Source organism: Penicillium chermesinum (assembly GCF_028974085.1).
Source record: "Penicillium chermesinum strain IBT 19713 chromosome Unknown utg000008l:1.0-1752722.0:1.0-1753981.0, whole genome shotgun sequence".
NCBI lineage: Eukaryota > Fungi > Ascomycota > Eurotiomycetes > Eurotiales > Aspergillaceae > Penicillium > Penicillium chermesinum.
Window position 1 is genome coordinate 263,311 of NW_026695318.1, and position 19,778 is coordinate 283,088.

General features: G+C 51.2%; 12 protein-coding genes across 12 annotated transcripts; 4 read left to right on the forward strand and 8 right to left on the reverse strand.

Moving 5' to 3' along the window:
* Positions 1-600: 600 nt before the first annotated feature.
* Positions 601-1,149, reverse strand: N7468_009884 (uncharacterized protein; the record flags this gene model as incomplete). The annotated part of the gene is made up of 1 exon (XM_058479179.1): positions 601-1,149. The coding sequence occupies one exon, from the start codon at positions 1,147-1,149 to the stop codon at positions 601-603; it is 549 nt and encodes a 182-aa protein (XP_058325747.1).
* Positions 1,150-3,193: 2,044 nt separating this feature from the next.
* Positions 3,194-4,084, reverse strand: N7468_009885 (Acyl transferase/acyl hydrolase/lysophospholipase; the record flags this gene model as incomplete). Its single annotated transcript, XM_058479180.1, has 1 exon — positions 3,194-4,084. One exon carries the CDS (start codon positions 4,082-4,084, stop codon positions 3,194-3,196), a length of 891 nt encoding a protein of 296 aa, XP_058325748.1.
* Positions 4,085-4,337: 253 nt separating this feature from the next.
* Positions 4,338-4,550, reverse strand: N7468_009886 (uncharacterized protein; the record flags this gene model as incomplete). The annotated part of the gene is made up of 1 exon (XM_058479181.1): positions 4,338-4,550. One exon carries the CDS (start codon positions 4,548-4,550, stop codon positions 4,338-4,340), a length of 213 nt encoding a protein of 70 aa, XP_058325749.1.
* Positions 4,551-4,677: 127 nt separating this feature from the next.
* N7468_009887 (uncharacterized protein) lies at positions 4,678-5,181 on the reverse strand (the record flags this gene model as incomplete). The annotated part of the gene is made up of 1 exon (XM_058479182.1): positions 4,678-5,181. The coding sequence occupies one exon, from the start codon at positions 5,179-5,181 to the stop codon at positions 4,678-4,680; it is 504 nt and encodes a 167-aa protein (XP_058325750.1).
* Positions 5,182-5,484: 303 nt separating this feature from the next.
* Positions 5,485-5,763, reverse strand: N7468_009888 (uncharacterized protein; the record flags this gene model as incomplete). Its single annotated transcript, XM_058479183.1, has 1 exon — positions 5,485-5,763. The coding sequence occupies one exon, from the start codon at positions 5,761-5,763 to the stop codon at positions 5,485-5,487; it is 279 nt and encodes a 92-aa protein (XP_058325751.1).
* Positions 5,764-5,862: 99 nt separating this feature from the next.
* On the forward strand, positions 5,863-7,406 carry N7468_009889 (uncharacterized protein; the record flags this gene model as incomplete). Its single annotated transcript, XM_058479184.1, has 6 exons — positions 5,863-5,902; positions 5,946-6,103; positions 6,164-6,290; positions 6,354-6,419; positions 6,704-7,061; positions 7,118-7,406. The coding sequence occupies 6 exons, from the start codon at positions 5,863-5,865 to the stop codon at positions 7,404-7,406; spliced, it is 1,038 nt and encodes a 345-aa protein (XP_058325752.1).
* Positions 7,407-9,108: 1,702 nt separating this feature from the next.
* Positions 9,109-9,327, forward strand: N7468_009890 (uncharacterized protein; the record flags this gene model as incomplete). Its single annotated transcript, XM_058479185.1, has 1 exon — positions 9,109-9,327. The coding sequence occupies one exon, from the start codon at positions 9,109-9,111 to the stop codon at positions 9,325-9,327; it is 219 nt and encodes a 72-aa protein (XP_058325753.1).
* N7468_009891 (uncharacterized protein) lies at positions 9,324-9,667 on the reverse strand (the record flags this gene model as incomplete). The annotated part of the gene is made up of 2 exons (XM_058479186.1): positions 9,324-9,428; positions 9,479-9,667. The coding sequence occupies 2 exons, from the start codon at positions 9,665-9,667 to the stop codon at positions 9,324-9,326; spliced, it is 294 nt and encodes a 97-aa protein (XP_058325754.1).
* A 1,936-nt stretch (positions 9,668-11,603) lies between these two features.
* N7468_009892 (uncharacterized protein) lies at positions 11,604-12,077 on the reverse strand (the record flags this gene model as incomplete). Its single annotated transcript, XM_058479187.1, has 2 exons — positions 11,604-11,668; positions 11,723-12,077. 2 exons carry the CDS (start codon positions 12,075-12,077, stop codon positions 11,604-11,606), a joined length of 420 nt encoding a protein of 139 aa, XP_058325755.1.
* Positions 12,078-12,592: 515 nt separating this feature from the next.
* Positions 12,593-13,294, forward strand: N7468_009893 (uncharacterized protein; the record flags this gene model as incomplete). Its single annotated transcript, XM_058479188.1, has 1 exon — positions 12,593-13,294. One exon carries the CDS (start codon positions 12,593-12,595, stop codon positions 13,292-13,294), a length of 702 nt encoding a protein of 233 aa, XP_058325756.1.
* Positions 13,295-14,900: 1,606 nt separating this feature from the next.
* N7468_009894 (uncharacterized protein) lies at positions 14,901-15,299 on the reverse strand (the record flags this gene model as incomplete). The annotated part of the gene is made up of 1 exon (XM_058479189.1): positions 14,901-15,299. One exon carries the CDS (start codon positions 15,297-15,299, stop codon positions 14,901-14,903), a length of 399 nt encoding a protein of 132 aa, XP_058325757.1.
* A 255-nt stretch (positions 15,300-15,554) lies between these two features.
* On the forward strand, positions 15,555-18,922 carry N7468_009895 (uncharacterized protein; the record flags this gene model as incomplete). Its single annotated transcript, XM_058479190.1, has 3 exons — positions 15,555-16,014; positions 16,146-16,529; positions 16,599-18,922. 3 exons carry the CDS (start codon positions 15,555-15,557, stop codon positions 18,920-18,922), a joined length of 3,168 nt encoding a protein of 1,055 aa, XP_058325758.1.
* Between the last annotated feature and the right edge of the window lie 856 nt (positions 18,923-19,778).

Sequence of the window (19,778 nt, forward strand, 5' to 3'; positions counted from 1 at the left end):
CCTGCTGCGGAGGACCGTGATCGCAGCTTCAAGTTAAAATGCTAAGGGAGACTGTTTCATCTGATGCCAAGCCATCTCGAATGACGTGGATTTGCTGAAGATGATAGGGGTAACAGGCACGGCGCTACAATAAGGGATATCGTTTGGTAATATACAGGATGACCCCGCTCTTAGGCACCCATGCCTTGCCGTGTCCTTTGCAACGGATCTCCCCTTAATCCATATATGCCTCGCCGCCGACATATCCCACTGCTATACTCAGGCCTCGTTTATTCAGGGCCGTTAAGATCGCCAAGGTTCAACTCCCAGTTCCAGATATACGTAAACGTCTACCCTGCATTGATACAAGTCACTTCACACTATATACGGAACGAAGCCAGACATCAGAAGTACATGGGCTGATTATGCGCCTGGCATACTACTAGGTGACTAACTACCACCCTCGTTATAGTTACACCCCTCGTAACTATAACGAGATTCAAGTGACTATATTCGGTACCGGTCTCCTATCGATGATTCGCCAGCCTTCTATATCTCTAGAACAAGACAGATAATCTGAAGATGAACAGGAGCCACGCCGGTTCCCACGCCTCTAAACGACTAAATCCATCCGGTTTGGACTTCGTGTGCTGGCGAAGGGTTCCATTCGCGCTTCCACTCTTGCTCTGCCTGTACCTCCTGGGTACGTGAAGCATCCAGGGCCATTTGCAAGGTTTCTGCCGCCATGCGCAATCTCGCATTGCCAAATAGGCTTACCTCAGGCTCAAACTCGCATTGCAGTTCTAGCATATCATATACGTCGGAAGAGGTTTGTAGAAGCTGGTGCAGAATACTCCGACACGTCCGGTAGAAACGGTTCTCGGCCTCCTGCTTGTAGTACTGCTGGAGTTTGTCGCTCACTGCTTCCTGCTCCGATTTCCTCCGCTCTGTCTTGCCCGCCTGTAGACGTGCTTGGGTGGTTTCAAGTGCGATGGTAGAGCCCTGGAGTAGTGCAATCTGGTGGTCTAGCGCGTTGATCTCCGGTAGGCTGTGTTTGGATGGCAAGGGGGTTGAGGCTGGTCGCCAGAACTTGGGGGACGTAGAGGATCGGCTGTAAATACTAGACGTGTCGTCACAAGGAACACTAACTTCGCTGTCTAGAGCGTACATGAGGAGATGGGCGTTGATCTGCACAGGAAAGAGGCCCTTTATAGTATAAGGATATCTGGCGAGGTCAAGAAAAGCGCGGCCATCGTAAATGGGTCATAATGCATACGATGTGGCCACGTTAAATAGCGGGCTTATATACTGTTAGCGTGAGGGTAGTCAATTTCTAGCGGGGGTCCGCCATTACAGCGCTAAGCCCAGTGAGCTTTCTGTTCACATCAGCATAAGACAAACGTGGCCTAGCATGCCGTCTTTCTCGCTACGCTAGTAAAGCATGTGACTTCAACTTGTTTGTTTATAGTGTTTGTATAGTAGTATGTGCTGGCTTGCGCGGTAGTCTTAAGAAAGGATATCATCTATCAACGACAGATACACAACCCCAATCCTTATATGGTTCTCTAAGAAAAGGCTTCAAAATACTAACGCTGCGGGTAATTAGGAGATTAGTACCTCGATTAAAGCTATCTAAATCAGTTTTTTGTCTACCTATAGTGCTATTAAGACACCTGTTAACGGGTCATAATGCAATCTTCTCCTTTATCCTTTATACATATTCTATTCTTATAGATCGAAGCTTCGTCGGCAAGTACATAGAGTGTTTCCCTGGACTCGGGGCTAAATGTGATGGAATGGCTCGCACGACGACCACGGGGATGTCTCTGCTGATGCTACACGACACGCTATATACTGATTGCCAGAATATCGCGATCTGTCCCTAACCTCCTAGATTAACCCTTACAATAGTCAGTGAGGGCTTGCTATCGAATGCCGATGTAGACCAGGCTGATGCTATGAAAGTCCCATCAACCAGCGCTTTTCCCTTTAACCAGTGCCTTTCCAAGAATTCGCCACGTTCTTAAAGAAGCTGATATGTATATCTTTAGTATAGCCAAGGAGATACAGCCAGCTTGTCCAGAATTCCCGATCCACCTATTGTCCCAGCTTCGTCTTAGAGAAATGACTACAGTTCAAGGAGCCGTCTTGTCTCATGCTGCTGTTATGAAACGGGAACCGAAAGGCTAAGACCGTCAGTCTCTCGTGCGCTGTGCACAGGGATAACAACAGGGATCCACACCTGTGTAGTACTCGATCTCATTCATGGTTTCGGCCAGGCGACTGAACATAACCATCCGTCGCCTTCCCTGTTCACACGGGGGCAGGTGTTCCCCTGTAGCGTTACGGTCCAGAAGCTTGATCCCTAGTGACACTTTCGCCATACGCTGGCGAGCTTTGACAGCCTGAGAGGATGCTCGGAAGCTGGAAGTACTAAGGATGGCTTTGCAGATCTGATAGTCGGTTTTGATTTTTTTAGCCACCGACCACGTTTGCTGACCAGCCCAGAACACCTTGGCGCTTTTCCAGTCTGCTACATGTCAGCCCGGCCTTGATAGCACGCGAATATATCTCTCCTTACCATGTCTCGTATAGGGAGGGGGTGCGCTGGTGCTACCCAGTGGAACACCATGCATCATGACAGAAGATAGAGGGCATTTAAGGTGCTATAGGTGTTCGATAGGACAGGAGAGAGAACGGACATTTATTGATCTAGATATATAAGTGCCCTTGGGTCAAACAGGAATGCTATTCTATTCACCGGTCTTTTAGTACTCCTTTCGTGCGCATCTGTTCGCCTCTCAAATGCTCAATCTTTCCGGAGACTTTGTGTATACGTGCTTTCCAAATCCACGCCTTTTGGTTCCTGGCTGCGGGCGCTGGAAGTCGATTTGGGCGTTTTGGCGGCATCAATCACCCTAACCGGAAAGAGGATGTCAAGGATCACACCATTCTGTATGCTGGTCAACAATCCCAACCGACCAAGCCCGAGTTCACAAACCCGCTGTATCAATCGTCGATCAGTGCTCTCCGGTCCGAGGCCTCTTCTTCACCGTGGCGGCTTCAGCAAAATGCACCTTTCGCCGCGAGCCTCGGGGGCAGAAAGCGCACGCACGGCGCGGCGGCCACGTGACAGTGGAGTGATCCGAGCGTCCAGAAGAATCAAACGCCTGCTGGGCCAGCAGGAGCTCGTTCAGGGACGTCGGGAAGCCCCCTAGCCGCTGGTGACCCGCCGCCCCGGCAATTCCGATCGTGAAGCGCTCCTCCCGGCTAGATAGAGGGGAATGTCACCTTTTTTGCGGTAGTAGCCGCAATCCACGCAGCCATCGTCTTCATCGACCCGACCGAGCGATTGACCCTGTTGGGTCTCAAAGTGGGCATCAGGGAATTCTCTGATCAGCCGCCGGACCACCGACCTCGGAACGACGCCTTTACACAGGATGGAACCGTGGCAGAGTAAAGAGCCCTGTCTTGGAAGCGGGTACCGGTCTACCTCGAAGAAGAAAAAGCCCGTGGTTAGCACGGTACGAATGAGCGCGTCGGGCACAGAGAACGATTCCTGAGCGAGCAACCCGAGTGCATCTACGTCGTCCAAGCGCGGAAGACGCCCTGGCACAACGTGGTCCAGTCGATGAATGTCGGTGCGCATCCGTGTTGGCACAAGGTTGAGCGCCTCGAAGAACCCTTGCTCAGCGTCCATCGAGGGCGAGGCCAAGACCGCTCGGATCATCCGAGGAATCGCGCTGTCGCGTACCGTTCGGTTTTGCCTGCTGCCCGTGGAGCTCGGACGCTTCACGGTCGTGCCGGTGCCGATCGAGACAAGCAGATCCTGCTTCTCTGCACCAGGCCATAGGATCGCCGCCTCCTTGAAGACAATGGCCAGCGGATTATTCGCACGAACCCCACCATCCTGCAGCGGACCAAAGCCTGCGAGGGTCTTTGTGCTGAAGAACCTGCGACTCGTCAATGATTCGTCTCCGGCGCGGCTGGGGTCCTTACCAAGGGGCTGCAACGCAGCACCGGGCTCTACAAGCGGCACATCAGCAATCGGGACTTTCCAGAGGTCTTCCGTCGGTGGAGCATATGGACAGTCTACCTCGAGCATTTGCTTCGGAACGACGCGGGCGGGGGAGGGGAACCATGAGGAGAGGAAGTGGAGAAGGAGAGGCGACAGTCTTTCAAGCACTTACACTTCCCACAGCAAAGGGGTTTCGCTCTTTGTGCCAGAGACGAGGAACTCGTATGCCGAGTCTTCCTGTCGATTTCCGGACCCCCTGTAATTAGCCAGGACGCAAGCTTTGCCGTCGGAAATCCGACTGGTGATCAGAGCGACTCTGGGACCCGGGTATGTAGTCGTCTCAGCGCTGAAGATCCGACGGCTGGAACCCAGCTGCCCTCGCAACACCCCCCTCTAGATTCTGGCCGTCATATTGGCCATCCTTCAGAAACCCTTTGAGACACTTGGCCCAGGGCATGTTGACCACCCCGGGCTTCTCGAAGATCTTTCTGGCGAATCCGGAGAAGCTTTGAAAGCTCGTCTCCGGACGGGAACCGTTAAACACCAGATCCATCAGGTTCAATCCCCCTGGGCCACGGCGTGGTTAGTGAGGGGAGATCCCCGGGGCGGCTCAATCGACTACATACCGACACTGGTGCCCGCACACAAGTCGAATATCTCGCTAAGCGGTATCTCCCCACCTAACGCTGATCCAGGGACCAGATCAGTCCCAACTGTATAATCCCCCGTATCCCTCCGCCATCCAAGCTGAGGAGCACCGGTCGCTTTGTCGGCGGGAGCTGCCGTACTGTCATCTGGCAGGTTTCCCCGCAAAGGGGGCATTCATTGACGTCAAAGTGATATTCTCCTCGACTCGCCTTGGCGCCGAAGATGATCACGCAGGTACCACAGATCGCGTGTCCGCAGGGCAGCGCGTACTCGGGTGGCCTGCAAAGACAGGAGAAGCAGGTCGACGTGGAACGGAGTCCTCCGAAGCGGACCAGGAATGCATTCGCGCTTGCTCGCCGAATGATGGATGCTGGGTTCCCAGCTTGTCGCTGCTCGAAGAAGCGCTCGAAGTAGTGATATATCTGGCCGCTATCAAACTTACCATCCGATGACCCGTGTTCCTCGAAAGCTCGTATTAAGGTCCGACTGTAAAGCTCCCTATACACGGCGCCTGGTGGAAAGGCTGGCCCATTCATCAGTAGACGTAATGGCATGGCATCGTCCAGGCACGGAGGGGCTTACTGTGCATCCGGGGCGGATAGGCATGCATGATCAGCGCCGCGGCGATGAAAGCATGCGCCTCTGCCTCTGTCCCTGTGCCGCTCGGGCTGGCTTCGGTCAAAAACGATAGGATGTGTTCTGTAGAGATTGTCTGCCTGTGGTTCTCTCGCGCAATTGCCAGACAGTCCAGCGCCGAGTGGACAGCGGTCCCGACCTCTAACTGGATCGTTCGTTCCCAAAGAGCGTACAGGTGAGCCGCAGAGAATGCAATGCCATTCTCAGACCACCGTCTCTGTGCGACGTGGAGACTTGTTGAAAGCGCCCGACGCAGCGGGTCGAACCTGAGCTGTCGGAGAGAGCATCTGTCGGTCCCGCAGGTCAACAAGGGTGGTTTCGATTTGGGGGTCGTCTTGCCAAGAGCAAAGCGTCGTCTCCACGGCCATGTCGACGGAGGCGCAAGTGCTCCCGGTCAAGACAACAATCACCTGCGAAGGGGACGAGAGCCGCTGTGCCCCCACTGTCAGTTTGCGACGGGGCGCCAGCAGGAGTCTCTGCATCCGCTCCAGCTGCGTAACGGAATCTACGAAAAGAGCATAGGACCTGCGTCCATGGCAAGATAAAATCAGAGATAATTTGCCATTGTATGTCTGCTAAGGATGAGTCCTGCCGCGAAGCAATGGGATATCGGCGGAACCTGTCTGTGGGCCAGTGGCATGTGTTCATTTGACTGGTAGGGTAGGCTCTGAGATCTCCCTCTGCCAGGAAAACAGGGCGCTGGGTCCTGGCAGTGTCAGTACTGATGTGCAACCGTACGAATCCCGTTTGGCCTCGCCGTGTGATATTGTTATAGGGGAACAAGGCCTGGAGCGCGGCGACGCGGGAGTCGCCACCGGCAAAGTACACAAGAGACGGCGATTGAGACTCGGGGTTCTCCAGGTCTCCTACAAGCTTCTCTAGCCGTCCCGTATCGACCAGGGTGCGACCGGCGGCATCGGTTCAGATATCGAGCCATGCGGCCATGGCGAACTGCGGCACAGACCTGGCGAGGAGGGGGCGGGTCCTCTGCCCCAGGGCATCGGTCGGGGTGCGGCCGAGGAGCCTTGATATAGCCCACGGGCCTAGCCTAAGACACGGCAGCCAACTTCAGCACGCACACCGGACAACCCGCATGAAAAGGACGAGGCCGGGCCGCATCCGTGCCCCCGCCCGCAGTGTGCGTGGATCGTTTCATATCTTGCGGGTCCTGGAGGGCGTTACCGGCTGTTTCGAGAGGGCTGCCGTTTCCTGCAGCCCAGGAACCAGTCGATGTTTCGGACTAACCGGCCTTGCCTTATTTAAGCCTTGACACGGAACCACCGTACTCGTCTCCCTGTCTCCCTGTATCATCGACCATGTTCACCCAGCGGTGGCAGGTTCGGATCAAAGGTGTGGAGGTAGCTGAGACTGGAGCTGGAGCTGGAGCTGGAGCTGGAGCTGGAGCTACTAGCGCAAGTGTAGTCGATCAGCGTGTCCATGACTGCGCATCATGTTCTAACCATGAGACCGAGTACACGCGGATTCTGAAAGAGGAAGCGCAGATGAACTGGAGATATAACGTATCTGCTAGCGCTGCCAACTGGATCCTTTTAGCCGGGTATCTGGTCGTTCCTGCGACTTTCACCTCTTTGAACGATTCAACTGCGGTAGAGAAGACGCTGCAAGCAAATGACGCTGGGCGGGCGGTCTTGAGGACCATCAGGAATCCTCCCTTACTAGCCATCGCTTGCCTGTTCTTCGTCGTCGGGGCTACGCTCTTGGGATATCTCTTCGTCTGCTTTCGGAAGAGCTACTCGTGGGTGGTCAACAAGATCTTCTTGTAGGTGGTTCGTGATTTCGCCGCTCCTTCAACCATAGTTACTAATCAACCGGAAGACCCGGCTGTATGAATGCCGTGGCTGGTTTGCTCACCACGCTTGTCAGCGTCCTGGCTAATCACTCCGGTGAATGTTCCATCATGGCAATCATGACCTTCGTCGTCACCGGCACCACGTCCGGGATCTTCCTGATCCTCTCGATCTGGTATAAGTTTTTTCTGATCCAACCAGTCGTGGCGGAAGACTTGGCCGAATCTCATGGCGAGACCTTTCAAAGCTCACACTGCTCGTGCGCAGACGACGTCGACCTTCCAAGCCCACCTCCTGCGTACACAGTTAGGCATTGAGACCGGGTGTGGCGCACTGGTACGTGCGGAAATTGGAAGTGCCGCAGTATTTCACGCCTGAAACAGCTGGACGTGCCCTGGACTTTGCAGGTTATTCTACCCCTATAAAGGAAAAGGGCATATAGGAGAAAACCCAAAAAGAAAAAGAAAGAAGGGAAAGGAAAGAGAAAAAAAGAAAAAAAAAAAAAAAAAGAGAAAAAAAGAAAAAAAAAGAAAAAAAAAAGAAGAAGAAGAAGAAGAAGAAAAAAGAAGAAAAGGAAAAAACCAATCCCGCTGCCGTGCTTATAGGAATGTGTATTCCTCTGTGTCGGCTGAGGCCTTGTTATCTGGAACATTAGTACCATATTGAGGCTCTGGGAACAAGAAGCCTTCGAAGTCTGATATTTCTTTTGCCAATCTTTTCTATTGAGGTTACTGTGTCAAGGGGAAACCTAAGCGAAGTTGGGACACAGCAACAACGGCGTTTCAATTTGGAATACTAAAGCTAAGGAGGGAAGAGGAGAAGGGAAAGAAGGAGAAGCTACAACGACCGATCTAATACCCAACTCCCACCACCCTACTATCCACTTTCGCATGTGTTCGGACGACAGTAGTTCAGATGGTGCTGGCATCAAGGGCGGTGGGGAGCGGCAGAATCGGCCCACGGCTGACATACTGGATAAATCATGAATGCGGGGCGGTGCGATATGCGACCGGAGAAGGAATGCCACGGTATAGCCCCCGCCGCAATCTATGCTACGCTTGCTAGGGAGCGAGGGCCAGCTCTGCTATCTAGATCTTTCGGAGAGATCCACGCTATACTAGATAGTAAATGTTGGATATACAGAAGGCCCACCACCAAACTTGAATATGTGGATGATATCTTTCCTCCATATATATATTATATATATAGTGCGGGTAGGACCCTCTGTATGACCCAGCTAGTCAATTCACTATCCTCTTGGAAAAACCAAAATCTCGAACCGGCTTGGGTCCTGTTCGAACCTTTGCCTTTCGTAGGTCATATAACCAACATATAAGCCATACTGAGCAGGAGCTGAGGATGGGGAAATGATTCAAAACCTACAAAGATCCGGGATATTCTATACTGGATCTTGCGGCATAGAGACCTATATTACCACGCAGAAGCCTGAGCAGCCGGATAGCCGAATTGGGTAGCCCCTTTACTCCGACTGCCATCTTCGCGTTCAACTCTTAGTGTGGGTAAAACCACCAGCCTCCTTTTCCCTGCTTTCTTCTCTTTCTTTCTTTACCTTCACCATTTTTTTCGTTTTCGTTTTCGGTGTTTTTTTTTTTTTTAATTTATTTCTCCTAGGTCATACAAGTCCCACCAGTCCCCCTCTACCCTCTATCTTCCTCCCGGTCAAGCACATCTCAACGGACCATACCTTTTATCCCTCTGATCATATGGCAATGGCGCCGGCATCAATGATCCATTGCGAGTTGGCGAGGCAAATTCACGTAGATACAAGCGTATAGACATCGCCACCGCTGTATGTACAGGGCTCTTTGAGACACTAAAGGACCCCCCCCCCCCGGCCCCTATCTTCATAATTCGAAGATCTCTTATACCAAGGCGGTAACATCAGGCAAAAATCGAGTACCAGTGACAGGAATGAACAGAGAATTTTCCTTTACGTATTTTCATTATTTGAAGTAGTTGATAGATGATTCCAAATGTAGCCATACGACACAGTACAGAATGATCGTACCGCGAGATGGTACGCGCCAAGGATCTTTGGGTGTGGTGGGGGGGGTCCGCCGCTGCGTAGTGCCCTGTATCGAAAGTTCGGCTACCCTCAGGCTTGGGCCCGACGCTCTAGCGTTGAAGGCCCGCCGACATTTGGGATTGGTTGCGCGGTTACAGTACCAGCTCGAACGCGGTCTCATGGAATTGTCCCATCGGATGCCCTCCAGCTAAGTCATATCAAAGACGGGCGGCGTCGGGACGGTCAGCTTACGAGGCGTAGTAGGTTCATAGTCGGCTGGGGTCCGATGAACCGCGGATTGTGAGCGGCTATTCTGTAGACGGTCAAAACGGAGAAAGACTATGCTATTTTCAACGACCTTACAATGTCTTCCTCACTAGGCATCTGTACACCAGGATTTGACTGGTACGTATATATTCTTCCGTTCGGCATCTCCATGACTAGCCAGCTTTTAATGGAGTACAGGCGCCAGAAATCATTGTGGCGCTTCAAGAGGTTGTTGCGCCGTTTCCGTAACTGTTCCTGTTTCACTCGGCTGAGGACGGGGGCCATGATGTCCTGGAGGGGGGAGGGGGGTTGTTGGGATCGAGGAACTGTGGTCCGGCGTCTTGCCGGCAATTGTGGCGGCAACTGTTTTGTGCCCTGGGAGGCGTCGAAAGTCGTGCAGGGCTTCTTATCTACCGACCTTCCCAAAAGGGCATACCTGGCCCGCAGGACAAGCACGGTTGAGACGCTTTTCCGTGGCAATAAGAGCCCTCAACTAGGTGGTTGTTTGATGCTCAAATTTAGGGCCGCAGGAAGATTAGATACTCGACGCATATAACACATTCAAGCTTACTGGAATGAACGGCTTTCTGCGGGACGCTCAGAAAGCTCGCCACGATTTGTACAGCATACACAAGCGACCTATTTATTTGGTTGGGGCTCTATCAGCATGCCGAAGAGCCTATTGATTCTCGGGGATATATACAGGGTCCTTGGAGATGTTATAACAGATCTTTGTTCAACATGGCCAGAAAGGGCTCCTCTGAAGACTCGCCGGCTTGCTGCCTTTGTGTCCATAGTTCCAGGCATCAGAGCATTGAGTCTGTGAATACATTCACAAGAGACAAGAGTAGGGCTTTTGCGTCTTCCCTTCGACCCCACGCCACATCGTACTGATCGTTTGTTTAGAGGTGGATAAGGAACCGCTACAAAGTATTATATACGATGGTCAAGCAAGGCGCCAAGACGAAATCCCACGAAGCAAAGAAAGACCTAACGGGGTCCCAACCATTCAACGTGGGACAGTGGTTTCCCAACCCTTCCGGCCAACCCACCAGATTAATTTGCTGCCCGTCCTCTACCGGTTCATCCAGCTTGCCAACTCTGAAAAGACCGAAAGGACGTTAGCATCTATAGCGCAATGGCTCATCACGGAGTCTGGCATACCCGGACTGAGCTATTTCCTTCCTCCCGGTGGGCATGTGGTCAATGAACAGTATCCGCCCTCAGCCGGCGAGTTGATACGCTCTCCAGATAGCAATGGGGCTCTCGGTCATCAAGAAGTGCAAGTAGATGTGATAGCTGAGCATATCATCAGAATGATCATGAGGGTACGGAAATCAGGGTATTTTTCACGAAAGAGCGTGCATGGCAAAAGCACAGAGAAGGGTTTTCGGCTCCTATCTCATGTCCCTAGACTGCTCAAAGCACGCATTGCAAGAAAGGGAGGACCGAAGGTACAGAAAATCGCTGTCCGAATTTTCCGCCGAGCTTTTTCCAGGGGATCGCATCCAAGACTATCCTCTGTTTGAAGATCATCCAAAGATAACCCTTTGAGCTGAAAGCAGCATCCAACAGGGCATACATTTGGAGTTTGAATTGGGACTTTGGGTATCTTCGGGTCTGAGCCATATGTTCTATAACCAAATTCCGACAAGTTCGCCATGGGAGAGTTGCCCAAATCCAGAAGTACATATCCGTAGTTTTGCATCGCTCAAAACACGCCACGTTCCAGTATTTGGCGCTAATACTGTGGCCGGCTACGGTCATCTGACCTTTTTATCTCCATAGGCCCGGAAGCATCTCCTTGAGGTTAGGTCTAGCATCAGATAACCTTACAAGCTATTATACCGACTCCTCGCTATCTACATTCCACAGCGCCGGCGGAAACCCGGAGCATGGAAGATTCGAACATGGCAATAAAGCAAGAGAATAATATGACAAATCCATTAGGCTCGTCTGTTATAGCAGACAGAGGCGCACCATCCTCCCACAGTGCGGCTGACCAGGTATCTAAGCTTGGGTCCGGTGAGGGCATCACTATAGCTACAGACAGGGTAAGCACATCGCTAGTGATGCCGTCTACCAGCGCAGACCTTCCATTATCAAGCCCGCAAAGCACACGCGGATCGGAGTCAACGCGGAATACCACCGACAATCGCTCAGAAGCAGTAACAGCCTCTACCGAGCTCAGCGCCACAAAGGACTCTGTCGCGACGATCCTTCACTCCTCCCATATCCCGGCTGGCAGCAAGCCAGGCTTAACATTAGCATCAACCATAGCCAGGACTGATGGTGCCGCTTCATCACAGACGACAGAGCGGAGTACGGCCAGCTACATACCGATGAGCAATTCGAGTCTCGCTGAACCGTCGTCGATTCCTGGCGTCGCTGTCTTCAGTCCAATCAGTACAAGTGATGAGAATTTATACTCGGTAGGCAGTGGCACCGGCTTGGTAGCCATTGCCAGCCCGGCTGCTGCATCAAATAAGGCCGTGCCGGTAGACGAGACAAAGACCAGCTTGTCCAACCCACCCACCTTGTTAGCTAATGTACCGGCCCCTACAGACCAGACTCTTTCCTCAAACGAAAGTGATACGGCTTCAACCATGGCAATAGCAACCCAAGAGCTAGAGGTAGGAACGTCGTCAAGCGTGATCGATGGGGAGCCGCCAGCATCCAGCGGAAGGGAGATCATTCCAAGTCAAACTGTTGGTGTGGCTCTTCCGTCATTCCTTCCGAGCTCGAGTGATATGGCGTCGGTGGCGTCACCAGTAACCCCAAAGACCAGTTCGTACGATCAATCTCACCTAGCCGGGCTAGATGCAGCGACGGCCTCAAAGTTGGTCGAGCCGAGCCAAGCCCCGACCGTGCCTACGGTTCCGGCATCCATTGCGGGAATTACAGAGCCAAGTGCAGCGGTAGGCTCATCACAAGGGGTGCAGAGCTCCGTGGCCTCTTCCAGCCGTAACGGGACAGCCACGCAAGGATACGACGGCGTCACGCTCACCGGCAGTACCCGCAGCGGCAGTGCAGTGGCTTCAGGGACCGCAGAATATTATCCTTCATCCAGTTCAGAGCCACAAACGACCGTGCTACAAACCAACCACGTAGGTCAGTCTTTTTGCTCCGGCGAAATCGGGGAAGAACCGGATCTTTTGACGCCCCAGGTCTTTGATTTCAGGCCCGCTATCAGTCGATCTTGACGCGCCCATGAGCATATCCCAGCACCTACCCGCGGGCATCTCCGATCCATACAAGCCCGCTGCTCTACCGCCAGCCTCGACCACGGACGGGAGCCTGGGATCGACAACGGTTCAAGGAACGGGCTTCCATAATGAGACACCCATGACCTCTCCGCAGGGTTCTTCGTTCTCTCCATCAGATCAAACCCATCACACAACCTTCGCAGGAGACTTTGGTCAGACCCATCTACCGTCGGGATGGAACGTTGAATCCAAATCATTGAACAATACCCAAGGACGCTATACACCTTCCGAGCAAGGGCAGCACACGTCTGCCGACCTCCACCCTTACACCACTGCCGCTGACCCTCCCACCCAGGAACATACAAATATGCCCACTGGGACGAGCAGGAGTATTACATCGTCGATGACATCCATGTCGACGATGTCCGCGTCAACAATATCCACGCCAACGGCAGCCACTTCGACGATAGCCAATGTTGATATGGCGCAGCTGGCTCAGATAGACATCGGTCAATCTTCTATGGAAGTCCATAAGCAGAATATAGCCGTGCTCTTTGGAACGATCCTCTCGGGAGCTGCCGCCTTCTGTGGCATCGTTTTTTGCACAGGTGGTGCTACCGCAAATTCCAGCGACCTAGAAGAGACAGAGTTGACAGGAAGAAAGCAAGAATGCTGCCTGATCACTCCCCGCACGATAACGAGCTAAGAGAGATTTCCCGGTTCTCAGAGTATTCATAAGACCGGGAGCCTTGTGATTCTTGCTGCTTGGAGATTGTCTAGAATGGATAGCGAGAGCGTTTTGGGTTTGTGTAATAGAGCGCTATGAATAACCGGAGAAGAGGGTTTATTTTGATTTCCGGATAGTTTTCCAAATTAGTCACGGACTTGACTGCCTGAGAGATGATAGGCTCCCCGCTAATCAAACAGCTCTCAAATCACCTGACAAGAGCATCAAGCTTTCATCTGGGCCATATATTCTGTAATGGAAGACCTTCTCAGACCTGCTCATCATATTCAAATTATAGCAACCCAGACTGTTATATCATATGGTGTCTCGAAGTAGGCCAGCCTCTACAACTTGATCTTCCTCATTGAATCCTCAGTCTCCCAAGAATACCATAGTACCATATAACGGAGCTTTCCACCGTCTTCGGTGTCCGCCGTCGTTTTCATAATTGTTTTGATGTATACCTTTTGCTGTGGTTCCGCACAGTGAGGAGTGATCTATATCAAGGTCAGCAGAGCTTCTTAAGAGGCAAGAGGAAATGGCTTGACCCGCCTTTTGATTCTCAAGCTCACTGTCAGAGTCCTCATCAGAAACACTCAGCATATCAGATATATGATCTGTATCCGAAACCACGAAATCCCTATCTTCGCTTGTTTCAGAAGGGATATACTCGGACTCGGAATCTATGTCTGTCGAGTCGGAAGCGTATGCTGGCTCAAAGCTCTCTGATCTGGGAAGACAGCCTGGCATAGTTGCTCCTATCAGTATATTGGCGATTCTAGATAACCTTGGGATGGTGCTTATTTATGATAAGGGCTGGGATGTTTCTGGAGACCGCACCCACCGCATTTCGGCCGCGCGATTATAATGCTGTGCTGCAATATGACGGAAACCAAACGATGCGAACTATTCATCAAAGTGAGGGCAAGCTAACTAGCCACCATAGATGTCACTGATAAAAATTAGGCTTTCCCAATGGCTGCTCTCTCTATTTACCCCTACGTTCAGGTCGGGGTACTCAAATTACTGCGGAAGAAACAAAAGAGAGACATTCAGTCCGCTGCTCTTGCTCCTTCTTAGCTATCATATTAATCGCCTACCTGTTCTATGTATACAGTCGATAGCGGAAACAGCTTCTACCCTGACGCCTGCTTTTCTTTACTCAGGCCCCACTGCCAAGGCATTAGCGCGTAAAATTATTTAACGGCTAACGGTACGGTAATAAGCACCTAAGGTAATGCTCTGTATACAAGAGTCGACTTACGGTATTATGATGACGGAATATTACACATTGGTTTTATTATCCTTTTGTCGGGGGTGTACTTGGGTATTGGATAGTGCACGTGACTATATTTATGCAAAACGATTGGCTGCTCCGGACCCATCGCGCGGCCCGCAACTTACTGTGGGAACCGTCCATGCGCGATGCATTGTACGCAGAGTAGTCATCAGCACGGAAACCAATGATATGCGAGTAGCCAGCTCATATTCTTACGTTGCTAACATTCCATCTTCTCAACTGAGAATAAAAGAAAAGAGAGATTTTTGGTGAATCTTTTTTTTGGGTTTGGAAGGGCCCTCAATATTAAATGCTGACATTACTCCCAATCAGGAATAGCTGTCGATCTCTGAAATACCATGGAACTCGGAAGAGATCCGGCTTTTTAACGAGACGCTCGCAGAGAGCTTCGATCATAGGTGGGGTAACCGTTCGTCGTCGGCCGATACCGTTGGCTGGCGCTCTGGCTCTTCCAAAGCATCGTAGGTTCGAGCGGAGAGTGCTGACTGATCGTGCGGTGCAATGGGCAGCCTCGGCGACCTGCGCGTTAGTATATGGATGAGGGTCTTGGATCATGTCACGGATGAGTTCGAGCCGCCATGCGTCAAGCCTGGGTGCCATACTTCTACAGTACCACTGACGCTGTTCAACCCAGTCGTTCTGATTGGACTTCGTAGTGCCACGGCATCGCCGGTCACGGACCATCATATCACGTGTGATACACCCTAGCTGGCCGTTGGCTTTGTCCAATAGCAGCTGCTCCGTTGCCGCATTATGCCCCTCCCCCCCAGCCCGGGCTGAGATTCTGCAGCTGGCGACGAGGCTCCGTCTGCTACACGATGGGGCTCTTTTCCCGTGACGACCCCGCACAGGAGTCACCAGGCTCTGTTCTTGCTCAACTTTTCCTAATACTCATCGCCACACTAGCGTACTTTTCGCAGAACCACGCTAGCTTTCGACATGACCCGTCCTCCCAAAGACGCCTTCCAAATTGGCTGGATCTGTGCCCTTCCAATCGAGGCTGCTGCCGCCGGCGAAATGCTAGATGAGAAATTTGGGATTCTCGATGAACAAGATGCAGCGGACTCGAATACCTACACGCTGGGCCGAATCGGCAAACACCACGTCGTGATCGCCTGCCTGCCAGGAGGCCAGTACGGAACTACCACAGCTACTACGGTCGCAAACAACATGCTTCGCACCTTCTCCAAGTCGCTTCGAATCGGATTGATGGTCGGTATCGGGGGTGGAGTTCCTTCCCCTGCTCATGATATTCGACTTGGCGATGTCGTCATCAGTCATCCCCACGGCACTTGTGGTGGGGTGATTCAGTATGATATGGGGAAAGTTATTGCGGGTGGTGAATTTGAACGAACGGGCTCGCTGAACAGTCCCCCAAGGGCACTATTGACCGCAGTTGGTATGATGAGAGCTGCCGCGCTGACCGAGGATCCTCGATACCTAGAATATCTCCAAAACGCAATCGGAAGAACCGCTCGAACCCGGAAAACTTTTAGCCGTCCTTCTACACAATCTGATCGACTATTTCAGACGAGTATGATCACCCTGCTAATGCGGGCAGCTGCGATGGATGTCTCGCCGAGTGGGAAGAGACAAGAGATCAACGCGAGGATAGTGACCCATTACCACGCTATGGTATCATTGCTTCTGGCAATAATGTCATCAAGCACGGGCGGACAAGAGAGCAACTTCGTTCACAGACCGGGGCCATGTGCTTTGAAATGGAGGCAGCTGGTCTGATGTTAGACTTCCCCTGTATTGTCATCCGCGGTGTTTGTGATTACGCCGACTCGCACAAGAACAAGGAATGGCAAGGATATGCCGCTCTGGTTGCCGCGGCGTATACAAAGGAGCTGCTGCGGTATGTTCCTATTGGCCATGTATCACAAGAGAGTTTGGTGGTAGATGTATGCAGTAAGTGAGATGAGTCTTAGCTGAGTTGATATTGAATGGAGAGTGAATTGCTTATATGGCTTTTTATAGACGGATTGAAGACCGAAATCCAAGGCACAAATCAACGCCTCGATCAGGCATTCACTCAGCACGAACAACATCATCGGGAGAAGGTTTCATTTGTTTTGACGGATCAGCAACACCGCTGCCACCAAATCTTTAAGATATCAACTTACGAGGAGCAAAAGAACATCAATCCTAAAAAAGTGGAAGGAACCTGCCTGTGGGCTACACAGAGCCACGAATATATCCGTTGGTCGGAAAGCAACTGCAATGATCTTCTCATCTTGTCTGCTGACCCAGGCTGCGGGAAGTCTGTGCTCTCCCGATCGATAATCGAAGACCACTTAGAAGTTTCTGATTCAGGAGTCACCATCTGTTACTTTTTTTTCAAGGACAACGAGGAGCAGAATCATCTTGCCACGGCACTCTGCTCAGTACTCCATCAGCTTTTTAGCCAGCGGCCTCAGCTCTTGCGCCATGCCATACCGTCATGGGAAAGAAATGGTGAAAAGCTGCGACAAGAGGTTGACGAACTGTGGAGAATTTTTACAACCGCTGTATTATCAGATGAATCATGCAAGACGATTTGTCTTTTCGATGCGCTTGACGAGTGCCGTGAGGTTGATCAAAATCGACTGATTAAGAAGCTACAGTCGTTTCATCGCCTGCCACGTTCGCAGAGACAGAAAACCTGGTTGAAATTTCTAGTCACTAGTCGTCCCTATGACGATATTCAGAAAAGATTCCGAGAAATCACGGACTCTTTCCCCCATCTTCATCTGAAAGGCGAGGAAGAAAATGATCAAATCCATCAAGAAATCAACCTTGTCGTGAAGGTCCGAGTCAGAGAGCTCGCCGAAGGAGCAGCGTTATCACATGACACAGAGCAGCGACTCGAGCAGCAGCTTCTACAAATGGAGCACCGTACATATCTCTGGTTATATTTAGCCCTAGACGATATTCGATCCACACTTGAGGATAGTCTTCGCCCTTCCGAGGAAGAAATACGGACGATACCTCAATCAGTGGATGAGGCATACGAGAAGATTCTTAGTCGATCGCCCTCCCGTCAAGTAGCCATTACGAGGAAGATCTTACAAATTATCGTTGCAGCACGGCGCCCGTTAACAACGGCGGAAATGGCCATGGCGCTCGGTATAGCCACCTCTCCACACGCTCAAACTGCTGCAGAAGCTGGAATTGAAGCATCCCAAGTCGACAAAAAGCTACGTCGATTATGTGGCCTTTTTGTTTTCATCAACAATTCCAAGATCTACCTTATTCATCAAACGGCCAGAGAATTTCTTCTGAAGAAGAGTTGCTCTAACAGCGTTAACTGCTTGTACTCGTGGTCCCTGACTGAAACAGAGGATCAAATGGCCTTTATCTGTTTACGATACCTATTGATGGAGGATCTGGAAGATGATGAGGAAGAATCATGCACTAAGATTCGAAGCTTTCTAGAGTATTCAGCATTATATTGGCCGGACCACAAGCGGAAGATGAGTCTGACCCAAGACCAAGAAGCGACCGGTCAAGTTCAGCAAATCTACGATATGAGCAGAAAGAGATTTTCATTGTGGTTCCCAATCTTTTGGGAGGCTATCGACCCTTACGGCGCTCCGCCGTCAATGACTGCTTTACACCTGGCATCACTGAACGGACATGAGCGAGAAGTTGAGTTTCTACTGTCTCTCGATGGGAAAGCTATAAATTCAGCCGATAGCACCGGAACCTACCCTATCATCTGGGCCTCACTGGCTGGTTATGAGAAGGTCGTGAATCTACTACTGAAGAGCGGGGCTGAGATCAACGCTCAAGGTGGGGAGTATGGAAATGCTCTCCAAGCTGCGTCTTTGAGAGGACACGATAAGATTGTGCAGCTCCTGCTAGAGAGGGGGCCTGAGATCAACGCTCATCATAGGCGGTATGGAAATGCTCTGCAAGCTGCGTGTTTGGAAGGACACGATAAGATTGTGCAGCTCCTGTTGGAGAGGGGGGCTGAGGTCAACACCCAAGGTGGGCGGTATGGAAATGCTCTTCAAGCTGCGTCTTTGAGAGGACATGATAAGATTGTACAGCTCCTGCTAGAGAGGGGGGCTGAGGTCAACGCTCAAGGTGGGGAGTATGGAAATGCCCTATACGCTGCGTCTTTTGAAGGACACAATAAGATTGTGCAGCTCCTGCTAGAGAGAGGAGCTGAGGTCAATGCTCAAGGTGGGCGGTATGGAAATGCTCTCCAAGCTGCATCTTTTGAAGGACACGATAAGAATGTGCAGCTCCTGTTGGAGAGGGGAGCTCAGGGCGGAGAGGCTGGAAATACTGTCCAAGCTACCTCTTTAGTAGAATAATATAAGATTTTCGAAATCCACTGCGTCTGGTTACTAATTTCTCTACACCTTTCTCCATCTCTCTTACGAAGTCGAAGGTCATGAGACCTCGAAATATGTACATACTTACTCTACCTAACGGCGTTGGCTAAGTGGCTTCCCATTCTCGCCATGTCGTAGTCTCACTGTATATGGATACAAGAACTATAATCTACGACTGACTGAAGAGGTCTCCATAAAGTTCAAAATTTCTGTCTTATTGTCGCGCTTATGCCGGGGATTCTTATAAGGCTGTTTTAGTAAAAACACCGTTTTGTAGATTGGACGTAAGTTACGGTATCCGTACAGTCACATTTATGAGTTCCATCTATCTTTGAAACAATAGTGGAGTAAAGATCCCTTAGCAGTGGGGCCTGAGTAAAGACACACAGGCGTCAGGGTAGAAGCTGTTTCCGCTATCGACTGTAGCGCCCTAGCAGAGCAAAATCCGATGAAGAAACAGCTGGGAAGGATGATCAGGAGGAAAGCTGCACTAGGGTGGGCGAGGTGGCATTTATACCCAGGCTGTGGTAGAATGCACGCGCAAGACTCGATACAGAGAAGAGAGATGAATGTTGAAGCATGGTGAAGTCTAAGGCCTATTGAATCACCAAGGTGGAAGATACGCAGATGAAACCAGGTCAAATTGAGGTGTTGACTCACCATGGATACTTTCGGGCTAGGAGAGGCAATACAGTACAGTACAGTAATTTCCCAGCGTGAATTCAAACGAGAATGTGCCCATAATCTGTTGGTTCAACACGTATCTTGTTGGTTCCATCGCTTCTCTTAGGTTGGTGAACCACCAACCGATGCCGTCTCAAGCTGATACAGTAGA